General features: G+C 33.8%; 5 protein-coding genes across 5 annotated transcripts; 4 read left to right on the top strand and 1 right to left on the bottom strand.

Moving 5' to 3' along the window:
* Nucleotides 1–626: 626 nt before the first annotated feature.
* On the top strand, nt 627–11,057 carry cubi_03490 (uncharacterized protein; the record flags this gene model as incomplete). Its single annotated transcript, XM_029020503.1, has 1 exon — nt 627–11,057. The coding sequence occupies one exon, from the start codon at nt 627–629 to the stop codon at nt 11,055–11,057; it is 10,431 nt and encodes a 3,476-aa protein (XP_028874947.1).
* A 268-nt stretch (nt 11,058–11,325) lies between these two features.
* Nucleotides 11,326–11,937, top strand: cubi_03489 (uncharacterized protein; the record flags this gene model as incomplete). Its single annotated transcript, XM_029020502.1, has 1 exon — nt 11,326–11,937. The coding sequence occupies one exon, from the start codon at nt 11,326–11,328 to the stop codon at nt 11,935–11,937; it is 612 nt and encodes a 203-aa protein (XP_028874946.1).
* A 23-nt stretch (nt 11,938–11,960) lies between these two features.
* cubi_03488 (autophagocytosis protein) lies at nt 11,961–12,689 on the bottom strand (the record flags this gene model as incomplete). The annotated part of the gene is made up of 1 exon (XM_029020501.1): nt 11,961–12,689. The coding sequence occupies one exon, from the start codon at nt 12,687–12,689 to the stop codon at nt 11,961–11,963; it is 729 nt and encodes a 242-aa protein (XP_028874945.1).
* A 245-nt stretch (nt 12,690–12,934) lies between these two features.
* On the top strand, nt 12,935–15,592 carry cubi_03487 (uncharacterized protein; the record flags this gene model as incomplete). Its single annotated transcript, XM_029020500.1, has 1 exon — nt 12,935–15,592. One exon carries the CDS (start codon nt 12,935–12,937, stop codon nt 15,590–15,592), a length of 2,658 nt encoding a protein of 885 aa, XP_028874944.1.
* Nucleotides 15,593–16,032: 440 nt separating this feature from the next.
* cubi_03486 (serine hydroxymethyltransferase) lies at nt 16,033–17,370 on the top strand (the record flags this gene model as incomplete). The annotated part of the gene is made up of 1 exon (XM_029020499.1): nt 16,033–17,370. The coding sequence occupies one exon, from the start codon at nt 16,033–16,035 to the stop codon at nt 17,368–17,370; it is 1,338 nt and encodes a 445-aa protein (XP_028874943.1).
* Nucleotides 17,371–17,378: the final 8 nt, after the last annotated feature.

Genomic DNA, 17,378 nt, shown 5'->3' with positions numbered 1-17,378 from the left:
AATAAAAAAAATCCTACAATCACTTCCAAAATACCGCGCGCGGCATATCATGTCTGACATTTATTCTATTTTCTATTATCTAGAGATTTAAAGATTCAAATACAGGAGGTATATAAATATCAAGCTGAAATATCAAGCATACTATAAATTTATTTATAGTTATTAAACGTTAAATTTAATATTTAAATTTATTTTAACTTTTGAGATGGATTCTTGAATATTCTATTTCTGGTTAAAATCAACAAATCTCAAAATGACTTTCAGTAATGGGTTAATTAAAACATATAAATTAAGTGACATCTCTTATAGAAGCTCTTAAGTTTTTTCTTATTTTTTTAACAATGTTTTGATACTAATCCATTTTCTGTTTTTTAGTTGAATATTTACTTACATGTATTCAAGGAAATTTTGAAGATTCAGGCGCCTAAATGTCAACAAATTGTTTGAAGGGGGGAAAAGGAAAAGAATGGAAAAGAAATTAAAGAATTATAGTTTCGAGTAGAGCATTCGGAAACACACATATTAATGAATATTCAAAATATATATTAATAGCTGAATACAAAATTCTGGATTAGATTTGCAGTGTTTTGAGGAGTGGAGAGTCAGAGCAAATTTGATTGTTAGGGATGGATTCAGCGGAGATTTTGTTTTGTTTGTTGGACTCTTTGGATAATTGCGATTTAGTGACAGAGGCTTCTGTCTATTCAACTGTTGTAGACTTTGCAAAAAGCACAACAACTTCATCAAATTGTGTGGGGTTAGTATCAAATGCAATTACGTCTTTTTTACAAGTTAGCCACACTTCTGTAAATCACCAGCTAAGCTTACTTAGACTTCTTTCTTTGATAATTTCTAGCTACGCAATATCTGGAGATGCCGTTTTAAGTAATGGAGAAGGTGATATGGAAGGAATTGGGATAATTAATGCCACAAATTTTAGTATTAACAACGATATATCAACGGAGGATATAGAGTTCTTTGAAGGCCTCACCAAATTTGTATTGAACGAATATATATTTTTGAAAAGTAACGACCCAAGAAGAGTTGCACTTCTACAGGTACTTGTTAGCTTAGTATTTCTGATCCCAGATAAACTTGTTGAAATTCTTCTTTTTGTTGCGGAAGAGTCACGTACAAACTATTCAAGCGGTGGGATATCTTCGGTTCTTGTTGCAATTTCCGCAATTTCTAAGATTTTCCCCGAATTAGTTTGCAGAAAGGGCCATGATATAATAGTAGAGTTACTTTCTCTTTTACACAAAGCTGCTAGTGGTGATTCAGGATCAAAAAGCACATCAGCAAATTTTATTTCTAAGGTAGAGCTTGTTCGTTGTTTAGCGGATGTGGCTGATGCACTTAGAAACAGTAGCATAGAGAGAACTGCATTTGCAGGGCTTATTGGAACTGCATTTGACGCACTTCTAAATGACTGGGTTCCAGCAATTCAGAAGGATAAAGAAGTTTTTTTTCTTTCATTTCCAACTCTGGAGACTCTTGGCCACCTTGCTCAAGTAATTGATGACGAACAGTTAAAGCAGCATGCACCGAAGCTTCTTTCCGTATATCTTCAAATTCTGAATTCATTATTGAGTAAAAAAAACAAGTATTTTCCATCTTTTGTTAGTGTATTTTCGGAACCTTTGAGAGAAGATAACAAATGCAAAGATCTTTTACAAAGTAACATATATACTGTTAGATGGAGACAGTATCATGCGGTTGCAACATCAGCCCTCACACCACTTTTAAACAGCAAATCTGAGACTATTGCGATATCTTTACATTATTCTATACTTTCTGGATTTAAGCTTTTTCTGGATAGATGCCACTCTATTTTTAGCAATGTGTTCCAAAGTCAAGATACAACCAGTTCGCTATTAAGTGTACTTACTCAATATTGTGCAATTTTTCATAGACTTTATGCTCCTGCTCTTTTACCAGGTCACACTGCCTATACTGATACATCAAATGATGCAATGGCAATTGAAAAGGAGCTTTTTGAATTGAAAAATGGACTTAAGTACTTTTGTTGGGATATTGAAGCAGTAAAAGAGATTATTACTACTCACCATGAACTTATTTTGTGTTGGAAGTCCTTAATTAAACAAGACAATACTAGGGAAGCAGTAATCAAATTTTTATTTGAAAATATTGACATTAAGTCTGCAAATCGTCTTTCAACCATGTTTATACTAAGTAATATTATTGAAGATATTCCCTTTGAAAAAGTTCATAAATTGGGAAATGTCGAAATTACAGTTACGGAGAACTCCGATTCACCTCTTGGGTGCCTTATGTTTCGTCTTGCAAGAACCACTCTTGAGCAGGGGCTAGACTATTCAATAGCATTTATATTATGTAGGATAATTTGTGAGTTGTCTCAACACGGGTTTTTGCATATTGGTGCCACTTCTGAGCATTCTTTTAATGCTGAATTAGAAAATGGAACAGATTCAAAGACTGAAAATGCAATAAATGAATCAACACGGGAAAGCATTCAATTTTCTAATAATAATGGCAACAAAGATATCTGGGTTTCTCCATCCCCTTCTTCAGCAGAGATGTTAACATACTTTCTAAGATTACTTGCAGTTCCCGAACAAAAAGCAAAGAATGAGCACTTGAGACATTTACAAAGACAGAAGGCAGACTACTTAAAAGCAATTCAGGGTTCAGAAAGTACTAAAATTCCAGTAATCTACCCACCAAGTCTTTGGGATCTTAGATGTAACGCCCAGTTTATTTTGTCTGAAGAGTTGACAACATTAGTTCCAGATTTACTTTGGCCATTGTTAATTGACGCTGTCAATCACCTGAAGCTTGGCTCTGCTATGCCTACAGTGTGCGAATCTTTATCGAAATCTTGTCAGAATCTGTATCAAAAGACCACACCAGAGGTATTTTTTAATGCATTTCAGTTTCAAAGTACAAAGTATTTAACTCTGAGCGATCCATTCAAAATATTTATTTGGCTTTGTATGTACGCACATGATCCTCATATTTATAATGGCGTACTTGCATATTGGTCCCTTCAATGTCTTCAATGGATATCCCCGATGGTAGTTTCGACTCCAAGTTGTATTTGGGCCTGTATTCCCTCTCAAAGGCTTCAATCACTTATAGAAATAGCTGATACAATAATATCTCCTGTCAAAATTAAAGAGTCTCAAAATTTTACTTCAGTTTCCAAATCCTCGAATTCATTACTAGATAATAATGTGGTATCTAACCTCTCATCAAAAATTGATATTGATTGTTGGTTCCCACTTGTTGATGAGTGCATTTCCTATATTCTTTCGGGGATATCAGGTGGAGTAGTTTCATCCAGTCCATTAAATCAGATTGAAAGGCAAGACTTGGTAGTAAAGAAGACTGATTCGTCTAGTGGAGAATTTGAGAAGGAACCCGTTAACGGAATTAAGAGCTCTGATATTGTTAGTGATGCTTTAACCAACCTACTTTTGGCTTTGTTCTCAGCTTGCAAGGATATTAGGTCTGACAAGGTGCAAAAAAGCTCAGAAACGCCAACGGAACTTCATAGAGCAGGAATGTATTCTATATTGGGCCTTTTATTAAGAGAAATTAGCTCACAAGAGTTTTATGATTCTGATCAACAAGAAAGAAAGAACCTAAATTTTTTGAGGGGAATTTTTATTTCGAATATTTTAGATGGATTAATAACTCCCGATATTAATTCAATTGACTCTAATGGATCTAATGCTGCATCCGTTTCTGGGGCTAGTTTAGCCGGTTTACAGGGTAGAAATGGAGGTGAATTAAATAAGGATTTGTTAAGTCAAAATGAAATTCAAATAGTTAAAGATCTATCTAAACGATTTTCTGATCTTCAGCATTTCTTCCATGCCATTGGCATCAACTCAACTGTACTGCAAAGAAGTTGTGGTAGGAGCATTGGGTATGCAAGTAGCCACAAAAACCATTTCATTCATATATCTGAATACCTTTTGGATCTAATAAAATCGGATGCAGCGAATAAGCGTTCTGGAGCTTTTAGTTTTTTCGGAAAATCGTTGGCAGTTGTACAAGCGGAACAACTCAGATCTACACTAATTGTTTCTTTTGGTCATTCAATTGGAGAGGTACCTGTATCTTTATTTAATTCTGCCACAGAAACGGTCAGGAAAATTCTTCAAGTACTAGAAACTGCTATAAAAGAAGAAAAAGAGTTACAGCTACAGTGCTCGACGTTGAAGGCAATACAGATAGCTTTTCAGGCATTATCCTCTTCTGAGAGTAATCCAGAGCTTACTTTATCATCCAGAATCAATTCAGTTCTCAGTAGATTTCATTCAGGAGAGGGAAATGTCAAACTTAAAAAGGATGTTTATGGGTTTGATCGTGGAGACATTTCCTTGGAACTATTTAGTTCTTTCAGAGATCGTATATTCCCGTACTTATTAACTATTATTGTATTTTCAGCAAGTATTGAACTCCCTCCTGCCCCCTTGAACTCTATGTTATTGCTAAAAGCTGCATCTGGAATGCCATATAGTACATCTAGTTCAATTTCTTCTCAAAGAATCCACACAGATCCTTCCGGCTCGTATATTAGAAGCATGGTAAGGTATAGAGATATATCCATAGGTAGCTTTGAAAGCCTTGAATACTCCCACGAAGATTTGGGAACCATCAGCACAACTATAAATGATTACGATACTACTGCTAAGGATATTTCATCCTCAGCGAAAGTAGGACGCTGTTCTAATTCATATTCAGAGAGTGAAGATGCCAAGTTTGGTCCTTTCAATTTGACTCTATCTGTCTTATCCGTTCTAAGCGAAAACCCCTATATGATTTCTGACTCCGTAAATGGTAATTTTTTGGAGGCGTTTTGCACAACTTTAGATATATCACCCAATTTAGGTAGTGTGATTTCTGCAAACCCTGCCTTAAGGGGCGTAATATCAAATCTCAGCTATGCGAAGAACAAGAATGGTTCAGGGCTTAATGGTATGAATGGTTATTTTGGGGATACTTCTTCCATCGAGATCTCGCCCAGTGGGGTTAAAAGAACTATGTTAAAAGGGCATTTCGAAGGAAATAAGGTAGTTTCTGATACATTTGTACAATCTAGTTCTTTTTCTGGTGGGAGCTCCACTGAAATGAATGGATTTACTCCAGTAGATTCAAAGATTACCTCGAACACATCGTTGGCTCAAACGACTTCTGGAACATCAAATACTTTTTCCAGCAGCGTTGGAACATTAAATCAGACGAAAAACCCGAGTAATATTAACCTCAGTACACAGAGTTGCAATTCAAATACTGGAAACGTTAACATAGGTTCTGCTAATACAACAAGTTCAGCAAATACTTCAAACAGCAACACATCCAGCGTAAATACAACAGGAAATAGTACAACTATAGGTACTGCTGGGGGTTTGATCTCTAGTTCTGGTAGCTCAACAAATAATAACAATAAGCCAGGTACTGGAAATACCAACAATTCACCCAATTCCGTTGTTTTTAATAAACTTTTACTTGATGCATTAGATGCTTCAATCTCGCTGATATCATTTCCTTCTCCGCTTTTGCCACAACATATTCCTTTGGTTGTCAGCTCTTGTTTAACTATTTTGGTAACTGTATCCTCTAGGATTCAGTTCAGGCGTTTAACAGAAGAAGATTTTTCAATCTTTTATACCAGGAACATTGAGAAATTTAATCTACCATCTCCCTCATTGAATATTATTGATGGTGGGTATAGGTTAGAAGAAATGATGAGTATTATTGAAGATTCTTCTTTGCCAACCAGTAACTCTGAGGTTTCGGTGTTCAAAATACTTGATTCTCTTGACAGACTGTATCTGAGTATATATAAGTCTCATATGCCTTCTTGGGCAGGGCTAACTCATCTTCTCGAGGGTTTACTTGGGCTTGCAGCTACATCAACTTCTTCCGTATTAAGGTGCATTTGCATCCAAGTCGTGTACTGCTTGCTGTGCGAAGCTCCTCTTGTGGAAATCTTCCAACAATCTCAAATTATTCAAAGGCCTGAGAACAATGATTCTAATCTAATGAACAGCAAGAATTATGAAGGAGTTCCACCAAAGGGAACATGGGTTTCCTGGATGCATTGTATAGCCTTAGTTTTAGGGAGAACTTGCGATTCCTGTCTATTTGTCCGTCTAATAGCGTTTGAATGTATTAAAGAGTGCATGAAAAGATGTATTTGGACACAGAAGATTGATTTGTCACAAATCATGGCTATCGATTTTGGAACGGATGACAGTTTAAAATACTCCGGTAACAGAGTGCCTTGGATTTCTCTTTCTGGTAACTTCGAGGTTGAATGTAGAAGCGACCAAAATGAAATTATTGGTGTTATTCCAAAAGAACAAGAAAAGATTTTGTCAGATATCCAATCTTTGATTCTTCCTCCCACCTATCTAAACTTGTTATGTAATTTAGCTAACTGCATTCCAGCCTATTGTTTAAGACCATTGTGTCAACATATACTTCCATCTTTCCACGATACAGACAAAATTACTGCTCATTCCGGTGTTGAAACTGTTAGAGTTCTTTTTTCTATAAATAAAAATATTTTGGAAAATGAATCTTTTGCTTGTAAGATTGTCTCATCTTTATTTGAAGAAATATCTGCAATTAAAGATTTGGAACTTCAACATTTTGTCTATCTGTTAATCAGAAATGTTGTTTCTTTCAGGTTCCAGGCAGCGATATCAGAGATATTTAGGAAATGTATCCAACCTCAAAAGTATATTAATCATATTGTTACGGGTGACTCTTTTAGCGGAGATTTTATTGAGAATATTGTAGTAAATAACTGTGGAGGGCAAAATAGCGAATGGACAGCAGTGGATATCCCATCAGATAATGGAAAGATTACGAAAAATAATGCTCAAGGTTCGGTAAACTCAAAACTGGGAATAGGACTAAAAAATATGATAAATATAATTTTTGTGGTGGATCCTATTTACTCTAAAGCTATTTCCTATATTGGAAAGGATAAATCACTTTTGTTGGAGTCTTTCCGATATCTTACTGACGTACTCAATAATACCGAACAGAATTATTTAGATATAGTTGAAATGAATGAAAGATTATGCAGTAAGATTTGTTCATCTTCGAATATTAACTTTTCAAGTATGGCTTCTAGTAATCAGGCTACTATAAACACCGCAATTTCTCCCACGCATAACTCTGTGGCAAATCTTATTGGAACTGGAATAGTAGTTGGAGGTACACTCTCTATGGGGATTACTGCCAATGTAGCTGGTCCTTCAGCAGGTTCTTTCTCTTTAGTAAATAAGTCCTTGATGTTTCCTTTTTCAACATTTTCAATATTACCAAGCGAACATATTAATATCCGTTCGAGCACTCTGGCTTTGGATATCCTTCTTCAGACAAACGACTCAGCAATCAAAATTTTAGCAAAAAAACACTTCCCGGAACTTATTTCAACTATTCTTTTGAGATGCTGTTCAACATTGGGATACATCAATATGGGAGCTTTAGAAAGTAGCAATGCTCTGAGATCATTGTTCCTTGCGTTGCATGATTCAGATACTATTCTGACGTTCTTTGATGCAAATCAACTTAAGTTATCGTTAATAAAACCAAATGAGTTTGACTATGCTGTTATGAAGCTTCTGTGTTATTTATTTATTAACAACCCAAACTTCACGACTTCTATAATATCCTTTGTTAGACCTTTCTTAAGAAGAGTAAATTCTATATACAGCATGAGCGCTTTAATACTTTTGGCCCCAACTCCATTAGGTATATATTACAAGGAATACATAAAATACCCAAAGGTTTGTGAAAAAGTGTATGGAGAATTAAGAACAGAAGCTAACATTTCTTCTGAAAAGGATGGGCTGGAGAATGTTTACAGTTTGGAATTTTTAGATAGTATTTTAAGTATTATAAAGACTTCAAATAATCCATATTCAAAAAAGAGCGGACTTATATTTTTCCAATGGTACTTTTGGTATTGTTTAGAATCAAGGAAGTACCCAAGTGGGGAGTTTCTACTCAAGTTTTTGAATGTTTGTTTCACAAATGTGATAGGAAGCTCATTAATTAGGACTGGGGTAAATAATAATACCAGGGAGGTTTTGAATCCGAAGGGTTTTCGATTGGAAGAAAAAAATGAGCAAGAATGTAACGAAGATAGAGGGGAATTAAATGGATCTAGAGACTTTGATGCTTCTGGAGAATATAAATCTAGAAATGGAACCGATGATGAATACAACGTACAATTTAGAAGTAAAATTAAGCAAGTTATTAATGAGTATAAAGAAGAAAATTCAGAAGAATCTATTCATGAAGATACTGATGAAGATGTTGCTGTTTCGAACTCATTTACGGACTTAAGCGAGGGAGAAATCTCTAGTGAAATTAATTCTGAAGAAGAGTTAAAAGGAAGAAAAGCAAATTTGAATAGATCCGATGTAGTAGAAGTTCCGATTAAAATAAAGAATAGATTGGTAGCTACGGAGTATTTGAAGGAGTGCCTTGTTTGCCTTAGATACCTGGTTTGTTTAATTTCAAGGATCAGCACGGGGCTTTCTCTCCAATTTGTTCCAGAACACCCCACTATCTACCTTAACTTTAATGAAGATAAAAAGGTTTCAGCTTGTTTAGAAAAAAATTCTCTTTACTCAGAGTTCGTTGAACTGCTGTTCTTGTCTCAAGGAGAAACTCATGGTGGCCAATTACAAGTTGAAAGCTTCCAAACTGCTATATTTGAATCTGAAGACTTATGTAAAGCTCTTGTAGGGGAAAACAGGATTTCAGACATATTTATCGATTTTATTACAAATAGTGACATGGATTTGAATATAACCTACCAAAAAATGTATTTATTACTGGATATTTTAATTTTAATTAGGCAGAATTGGAAGGAAAGAAGACCAAACTTTGAAGAAATTGAGCCATTAAGATCTAGCATAAAGAAGCTTCTAATTCCTCTTTTAGTTAGATTGGAGGGACCAACTCTGGAGCTTAGTAGGTCGGTTTGGAGAGCAGTGCAACTTATTTTATCAATAATTCTGGATGAAAACGAGTGGTTGAAAGTTCTCAATGAAATCCACAGGAAGATGATTTTGGATGATCTGATGGTTCAAAATTCTTCCTCATTATCTTTTATGGGGTATCGGAATTCTATAGGTTCACCAATATCCACGAATATGAGCCCCACATCAATTAACAGGATCAGGACCTCGAAAAATATTTCTAGAATGAATGCAGAAAAGCCTTCTAGCAATGACTCACTAAGGAAGATTGATACTAGGCAACATGCTGATGAAAGATCTAACGAAGATAATATTCAAGTAATCAATGTTGACAATTTTACTCTTTCATATAAAAATGAGTTATCAGATGGAGACAAGATATATCATTATATTTTGCCAAGTAAATATAGAAAGATTTCCAAGACAATAGTCGGAGATGGAGTTAATAATATAATGGATGTATTCCACAATGGAGGAAGAAATTCAAATTTTAGTAGTGAAGTCAATCCTTCAAATAAGTTTGTCCAGATTAAGTATTCAGGAGAATGCGAAGTGATGAATGAATACTTGCTGCCAATTGTGAATCCAATTGAATCAAACAGCTATCAGCCATTTTTGAACTGTATTATTCCTTTCATTATTTATTCTGAGATTTTGAAGGATAGTTCTTTGAGATTGAAATCTGAATACCAAAAGTCTGATCTGCATTTCAGAAAAGGGAGTAGCAAAGAAATAAATATTTCTGGAACGGAATATAGTAATAAGAACGAAAAAGATATTACAACATTCGGAGCAAAGTTAAGTAATTCAACTCTTAGGGAGTTGGGAAGAAAAATAGATGATTGCCATATGTACTTGAATAAATGCCGTTACTATTTCCCAAGAGAAGTTTGGGAGATAACAGAAACAGCTTTTTCTACTATTCCAAAGGAGCTAGATAGAATAAGGAAGGAAGCAGAGACTCAACATTTACTATTTAATAGAAACATTTTCGGTGAAATGGTGAATGATAACTTTGACTCTAATAATGGGCTTGGATTTCTGGGACAAAAAAGCTTTCTAAACAAAGATATAGAAATTGCAGATTTGAACTCTTCCACATACTTTGATTCACAAAGTCACAGTTTTTCATTTAGTAGTTACTCTTCAAGTTCCGGAATGATTTCAATCCCTAGTTTTGCAAGGACAGCTTTGTCTAGATTTAATATTTTGTGGAACACTAATAGGGCATTAGGGACAATAAAAGAAGATTTTGACGGTTCTGGGGCAGTAATTAATCATGGGGATTTTACGACAGATCCAGAATTATTCAAAGAAAAAACAGACCAAATCACAGGTATTTCAATGAAAAATAAGGCAAGACAAAAATTATCAAATTCAGATTCTTTTGATAGGCTCAATGAATGTGAACAAAGCAAAGAAGATACTTCTTTGGATGAAAGAATTGATATGAACTCTTCCAATGAATTCATTGCAGAAGATGTTTCTGAGAATGCAATTAGAGATTCAAATTCTCCAGTTTATTCAAAGTTTATTCGAAAAGATAATAGGTTGCCTGAAACTTTGGAACAGCAATTGAACATAAAGAAGATGGAACTAATTTCTGAATATATCAAATATCCTGCCATCTTTAAGAATCTAGAGAAATACAGAGAGGTTAATGGAGATATGAGGGCAGTAATAGAGGGAATTGCTGCAATTTTAGCTTCTACTTTTATTAAATACATTTCTACTGAACTATTTCAACATTTATACACATCTGAGGTATTTATGTTTATGGCTTACAAAGAAATTTCTGAGACAGATGTCATTTTATGTAAAAGTTCTAGCCTAGATTCTGATTTTAATTCGGAAGAACACCTGAGAAGAGAGCATACATCAAAATGCTTGGATAATGAGGAGTTGATGGCAATCATTGATAAGCTGCTTTCACTAGAATCATTAGTTGCTGCTATATGCAAACAAATATCAACCTTTGTAGCTCATTCTCAATCACCGAGCAGACACCGTTTTGCGAAGGCCTTAGCCAATTTAGTTTATATTTCGTTTAAGCCATGAAAAGTTTTGATAAATATTGGCTTACTTAATATAAAATTAATAGAAAAAAATATTCATTTTTGCTATTTATTGATTTAAGTTTAAAAGTTATTCGGTAGTGTTTCTCATTTATTTAAAAACATTGCATGTATCATGCATACTTAAATGTGAGACATAATAAAGCGTTTTAATACCGGTAATTTTGGAGATTTTTCACAAAAAATGTTTTTGTCTGGGAACAAACGAATTAAGAATTTGAATGTTCAAAAAATGAAAATTTTAAAACATAATGGATAATATACTTAGAAATTATTTGAATAGCTTGAATGAGCTTTCGATAAAATGTGATACATTGTTGGAAAAATACAAGTTGAGTGAGAACTTAAATGTAGATGGAAGACAAAAATTATATGAGTTGTTTGTAAGTTTTGAAGAAATGAAATTATGGAGTAAAAGTGTTTTGTACGGAGGGAACGACCGACCATATGAGAAATTTAAGGCCCTAAACACGGATTTTGAGTATTTTAGGGAGATGTTGATTGCACGGTTAGAACTTACAGATGTTGGTCAACAAAAAAGCAAAGATCAGGTTTCCATAATCTCGAGAAAAGTTCTTCCTAAAGTATGTTGTTTGACTAGGGAAGTTTTCAGAGATCCTGTATCCCATAGATATGAAACATCGGAAAAGATTGAGAATATGTGCAAAAATCATATTTATGAGAAGGACGCTCTTCTTAAGTATTTGGGTAATAGCAAGAAAAAAATTTGCCCAATTGCAGGATGCAACTTTTTGGTGATCAAGAGGTTCTTAAAGAGAGATAAAGAAGTTCTCGATCAAATTCAGAATGGCTCCTCAATTAAAACAGAGGGACAAGAAAATATACAAAGTTTATTGGACTAAAATAGTGAATTTTAAGGGTTAAACTATATATCAAACTTGATATCGATGTCTATTGTATTATCTAATTCAATGGATGGGATAACACTAGTAATAAATTTCAGCAATATAACTATAGAAAGGTGTGGAGGATGGTTCTTAGCCATCTTTTTTAGCAAATTAGAGTGGTTACAAGGATGAATAGAGATACATAATATTCCCGTGAATGGATGAGGATCTAATGTAATCGTTTTAGTTGCGTATTCATTGATAATGTCTTCAACCATTTCTTCAGTACTCAAGGGGGATCCATCCTTATCGTATCCGAAAAGCCATATTCTTGGGGTTTGAAAGAATTTATCATATGTTACACTAATATCGTAATATCTGGAATCTTCATTAATACTAAAGCTATCAGTTTTTTTTTCATTTTTTTTTGTTGGAAAAATCCATTCGTCTTCCCGATCATCTGTTATTCCACCCGAACTGTCTTTTGAAATACAAAGTCCAGATGATTTGAGTCTTCTTCTACATGGTATGTTATCTATATGCAGATACTGTTTGTTTATAGGAAGCCACCCCACTAAATACTCTTTAGAAGCACTTCTCCAAAACCAGTTTGGGAATTGAAGAACTAAATAATCTCCAGAGTCAACGAACTCCTTGGGAGTTAAAAATCCATCAGATTCAAATTTTGAGTTGGAATTGTTAATTGGAATAAAATTTCCTATTACACTTCTAAATTGGTCTGCTAATCTGTGTTTGATAGATTCCATTAAGCGAACAACATAAAACTTTCGGTTAAACTTTTTTCAACATTTCAATTTTTTTTTTGATATTTATTTTCCTCAATTTAATTCGGTCACTTTATAAGTTCCCCCATATTTCATGTAGCACTTATGCTCATTTTTACCGGCATACACGAAAATAACTTTTGAAATATATTTTTGCTCTAGATGAATTAAACGAGTATTCATTATTCTTATCTGTTGTTTTAATGCTTTTTTTGGAGAAATAAAATATGTTGAGGCTTGAAGAGATTAAATTTAGTGGTACATCCATTGGTACTGGTTCGTTTTCAAACAATCTATTAGGAAGACCATACTCAAGATATTCTCAATCAGGGTTATATGTTATCACATTAAAAGAATACCCAGAGTTCTTAAAAGAACACTATTTAGAAATATACAATTCAATTAGTGGTTTTTCATATATTAAAACATTCAGAAATGGCGTTAAGTTTGTTAGAAACGTAAGTCTTGTACATCATAAAACTCCTCAGGAAAATGAAAATTGTAACAGAGAAATAAATTTTGGAGATCTAATTTTTATAGAGGATAAAAAAGGAGGGGTTGAGATCTATTGTCTCAATAATAGAAGAAGTTTACTGTTTAGTTGTATGATTCTTGTGGGAAAATGTATTAAAAGCACATGTGCCATTAAAATAAACAAGAGCATACTAATTGTTGCAGTAATGACTGATTCAGAAGTATTCTTGTTTTCAAATTTTCTCTACAACTCATTTGAGGATATATACCGGATAAGTGAATTTCACAATTCCACTGAAAACCATATGAATGATGATTTTACAGACTGTGTACTAAGATATTACAAACGAATAGCACCTGATTTTAATGCTAATTTAGGGGCATGTTGTATTACATCACTAGGGAGATTCTACTTTTCATGTTCAAACGAGATTTTCAAGTTAGAATTTCCATCAGGAGAGAGAGAGCAAAGCTCCGATTTTCAGTTAGAGCAGGTATATATGTTAGATCTTGACGGAAAAAAAAGCGAAACCCCCCCTAAGTTTTCAATAAATTATTTAATGTCTCATGAGACATTTGTCGACGTAGATAAGTTCGAGCTAATATATATAATTCATGATGATGAAAAACATATTGGTTTGAAAAAATTATCTTTGCTAAGAGTTAGGATTGATTCCAGCTTTTATGAATATAATTTCGATAAATTGTCAACAATAGGGAGCGTTGGGAAGTGCTGTAACATTCTCTCATGCAAAGTATTTGAAAACGGCCAGTTTGGGGTAATTTGGAAATCAGACGATCAAATTTATGTAAACATTTTTAATCATTTTTTAAACGGATTTCAAAAGTCTTCTTTGAACTACAGTAGTTGTTTAACTAGCGATATTTGTGCAAAAAAGCCTGCTAATAGAGCAAATTATAGAGATCTAGCATCTTTGCTCTATGGAGATGCCCCATTGATATATATTAATGAATCTGAGTTCAGCTCTTCAAACCAAAGAACTAATGAGATTCTAAAAATACATAGCAGAGTATTTTCAGAGTCATTGAAGGTAAGAGACATTGAGAAGGAGGAGCAGATAATCAAAAATGTTGTGGACTCGACATTTCTGAATGAAAATACATTAATTCGCCATGGAGACAGTTATTCTAAAACTGGATTTAATTACAAACAGGAGGAGCCTGTTTCAGACAATTTCCCTTTGAGAAATATGGACCAATTCGTATTTTTTGGGCTCCCCTTGTTTTTTTCTCCTGTACTTGGAATTCAGCCAAACAAAAATATTACAAATTTTCCAGATGATTGGTATAGCTGTATGTCTTTCGCAATTCATACATTTACTTGCAACTCAAACGGGGACCAAAACATTGTTAGAGTAATATACACTTGTTGGTACGAGGGAATATTTAATTACCTCAATAATAACTTACATTCAATCTTGAAGACCCCCCAAATGCACCTTCATGTATTAAAGAAGCTCACTTTATTACTACCTGAGTCAAAATTCTCAAAACCTACTTCTCTTTGGATTGCATTGAATTCTATCAAAACTTTCCAGGAGTTTCAGAGTTTAGACAAAAGTGACGTCAATTTATTTTTCAATATTATTGATGTCTATATAAAGAATGGAATGGAAAGACAGCTGATTGATTTCACAAAAAACAACTCGCCAAACTTTTCAAATGTATTATATTCATGGTCTATTCACCAATCTATAGAGGTTCTTTCTTTTTTAAAAAAAATGATTAAGAAAAATAAGTCAGACTTGTACAAGAAAATTTTTAGATTTAAAGAGTACGACGAGTTTTTGGGAATTTTACTTGGATTGCCGTTTCTTAATAATGGCTCCAATTTACTTACAGCCTTTGTTTCAAGTAATATTATCCCATTAAAATCTGCACTAAAAATTCTAGAATTTGCATTGTTTACCGAACGAAATCCAAACACAGAAAGAAATGAGAGTTTGTTTGCTTTTGGATGCCTTGTTTATTCTTTGCTCGAATGGAACAGTATTTTTGGTCTGATTGGAAATTTTAAATCTTACGTTGAGTCGTGCAACTCTCAAACTGAGCATTGTAGTTTTCAGTTCCCTACTTCTGGTTTGATCAGTCTTGCAATTGAGAACATTAATGAACAATCTATTCTTGAACGGGTGATTTCTGAAGAGATTTTAATAGATAGCAATTTTACTTGGGAAAGTCTTTTGACTCTTTCATTATTACTGGAAAGTTTTAATGCTTGTAAAGTCTCTAAAAATGCGATTTCCGGTCTATGTAGCAACCAATTAAATTTGGTTTCTAAATTGGATAAGTTTTTCAGCGGTTTGCTCCCGGTTCAAAATTCTTGCCACATTTTTTCTAGAATAGTTTCAAATTCTATAATTATCCAAGATTTTATTGACTTCTATTGATTTTAAGTAAAATAGTTAACTTTTCTAGTATTTGGTCTGCTTTTATATAATTAATTTTTTGTATTAAACTTTCGTTTTTAAATATAATTAACACCGTCATAGCTCTCCTAATTAAATAGAAGAGTGATGCATACCTGGTAATCTCGAGATTATGAAGAAAATATTTTTTTTATTTTAAAGAACAAAAAAAAAATTTCTAAATACGGGAATTTATTCAAATAATTTTACTCGTATATTACCCACACATGGCGCATGCGTATTTTCACAAAACAAAGAATTTGAATAGTTTATTGTAAATATTTGGAATAAAAACCAAACTAAAATTAATAAAATAGCCTTTCCAAAATAGCTATATTTAAAAGTTTTTAAAAACAATAAGAGTTTATCTAACAACTGTCGCTTGAATCAAAGAAATACTAAAGGATAACGTAATTCGAAAAATGGTATTTTTACAAGAAAAATCACTAAAAGAATTAGACCCTATTATGTACGAGCTAATTAATGAGGAGTATAATAGACAAATCAGTGGACTAGAATTGATAGCATCTGAGAATTTCGTTTCAGAGGGAGTTTTGGAAGGTTTGTCAAGCACATTTTCAATGTTTAATAATGATAATAAAACAGAGTTAAACTCAAAAGTTACACAAGAATTAGTAGAACTTACAAATAAAAGAGCCTTAAAAGCATACGGGCTGGATCCTGAACTGTGGGATGTGAATGTAAAACCACATAGTGGTTCTCCTGCAAATTTTGCAGTGTTGAATGCAGTATTGAAGCCCAATGATAGAATAATGGGATTGTCACTGCAACATGGAGGCCACCTTACACATGGACACTACACAAATTTGAAGAGAGTTAACTGCTCATCTCATTACTTTGAGTCGCTCCCCTATGTAACTGATTTAGAAGGAGTGATAGATTACGATAAACTTGAAGAGAACGCAATATTGTATAGACCAAAGATGATAATAGCAGGAGCAAGCGGATATCCTAGAAAAATAGACTTTAAGAGATTTAGGAGCATTTGTGATAAAGTTAAGGCTTTTCTGATGGTAGATATCGCTCACTACTCCGGTCTGGTAGTTGCAGGGAAATATCCATCGCCTAAGGATTATGCAGATTTCATTACAACAACATCTCACAAAACTTTAAGAGGGCCAAGATCAGCAATTATATTTTATAAAAAGAACATTGAGTCTAAGCTCAGAATTAAGATTGATGAGTCTGTTTCTCGCGAAATCCAGTCCAGCATCCATTATAACCAAGTTGCAGCTCTTTGTTTCCAGTTAAAACAAGTAATTTCAGATGCTTGGGTTAAATATGCTGGTAAAGTGTTGGAAAACTCTCAGCTCCTCTGCAAATCACTTGAAGAGTCGGGAGTTAGTATTCTCACGAATGGATCTGATTCTCATAAAGTCTTAATAGATGTTAGATCGTTGAATATTTCTGGGGCTAAGGCTGAGAAAGCGCTAGAAGCATGCGAAATTTCGATCAGTAGAAGTTCGTTACCTTGTGATGGTAGAACAATGAATTGTAGTGGCATTAGACTTGGGACTGCCGCCCTTACGAGCAGAGGAATGGGGTTGGATGATTTCAAATTCATTTCTAAAATAATCACAGAAGTTTTAACTGTTGCTCGGGACATTCAAAAAGATGGAGAGACCCTTTCGGAGTTTACTTCCAATATCAGGGCTTCTCCAGCTATAGAAAACATTAAGCAAGCGGTGAAAAATTTTGCCTCATCTTTTGAGTTTGTTTCTATTAAAAACAAGTTTTAGTATGCTTG

This window comes from Cryptosporidium ubiquitum, assembly GCF_001865345.1.
Source record: "Cryptosporidium ubiquitum isolate 39726 chromosome Unknown contig_3, whole genome shotgun sequence".
In the NCBI taxonomy this organism is placed as follows: Eukaryota; Apicomplexa; class Conoidasida; order Eucoccidiorida; family Cryptosporidiidae; genus Cryptosporidium; species Cryptosporidium ubiquitum.
This window is presented reverse-complemented; position numbering and strand designations above follow the sequence as displayed.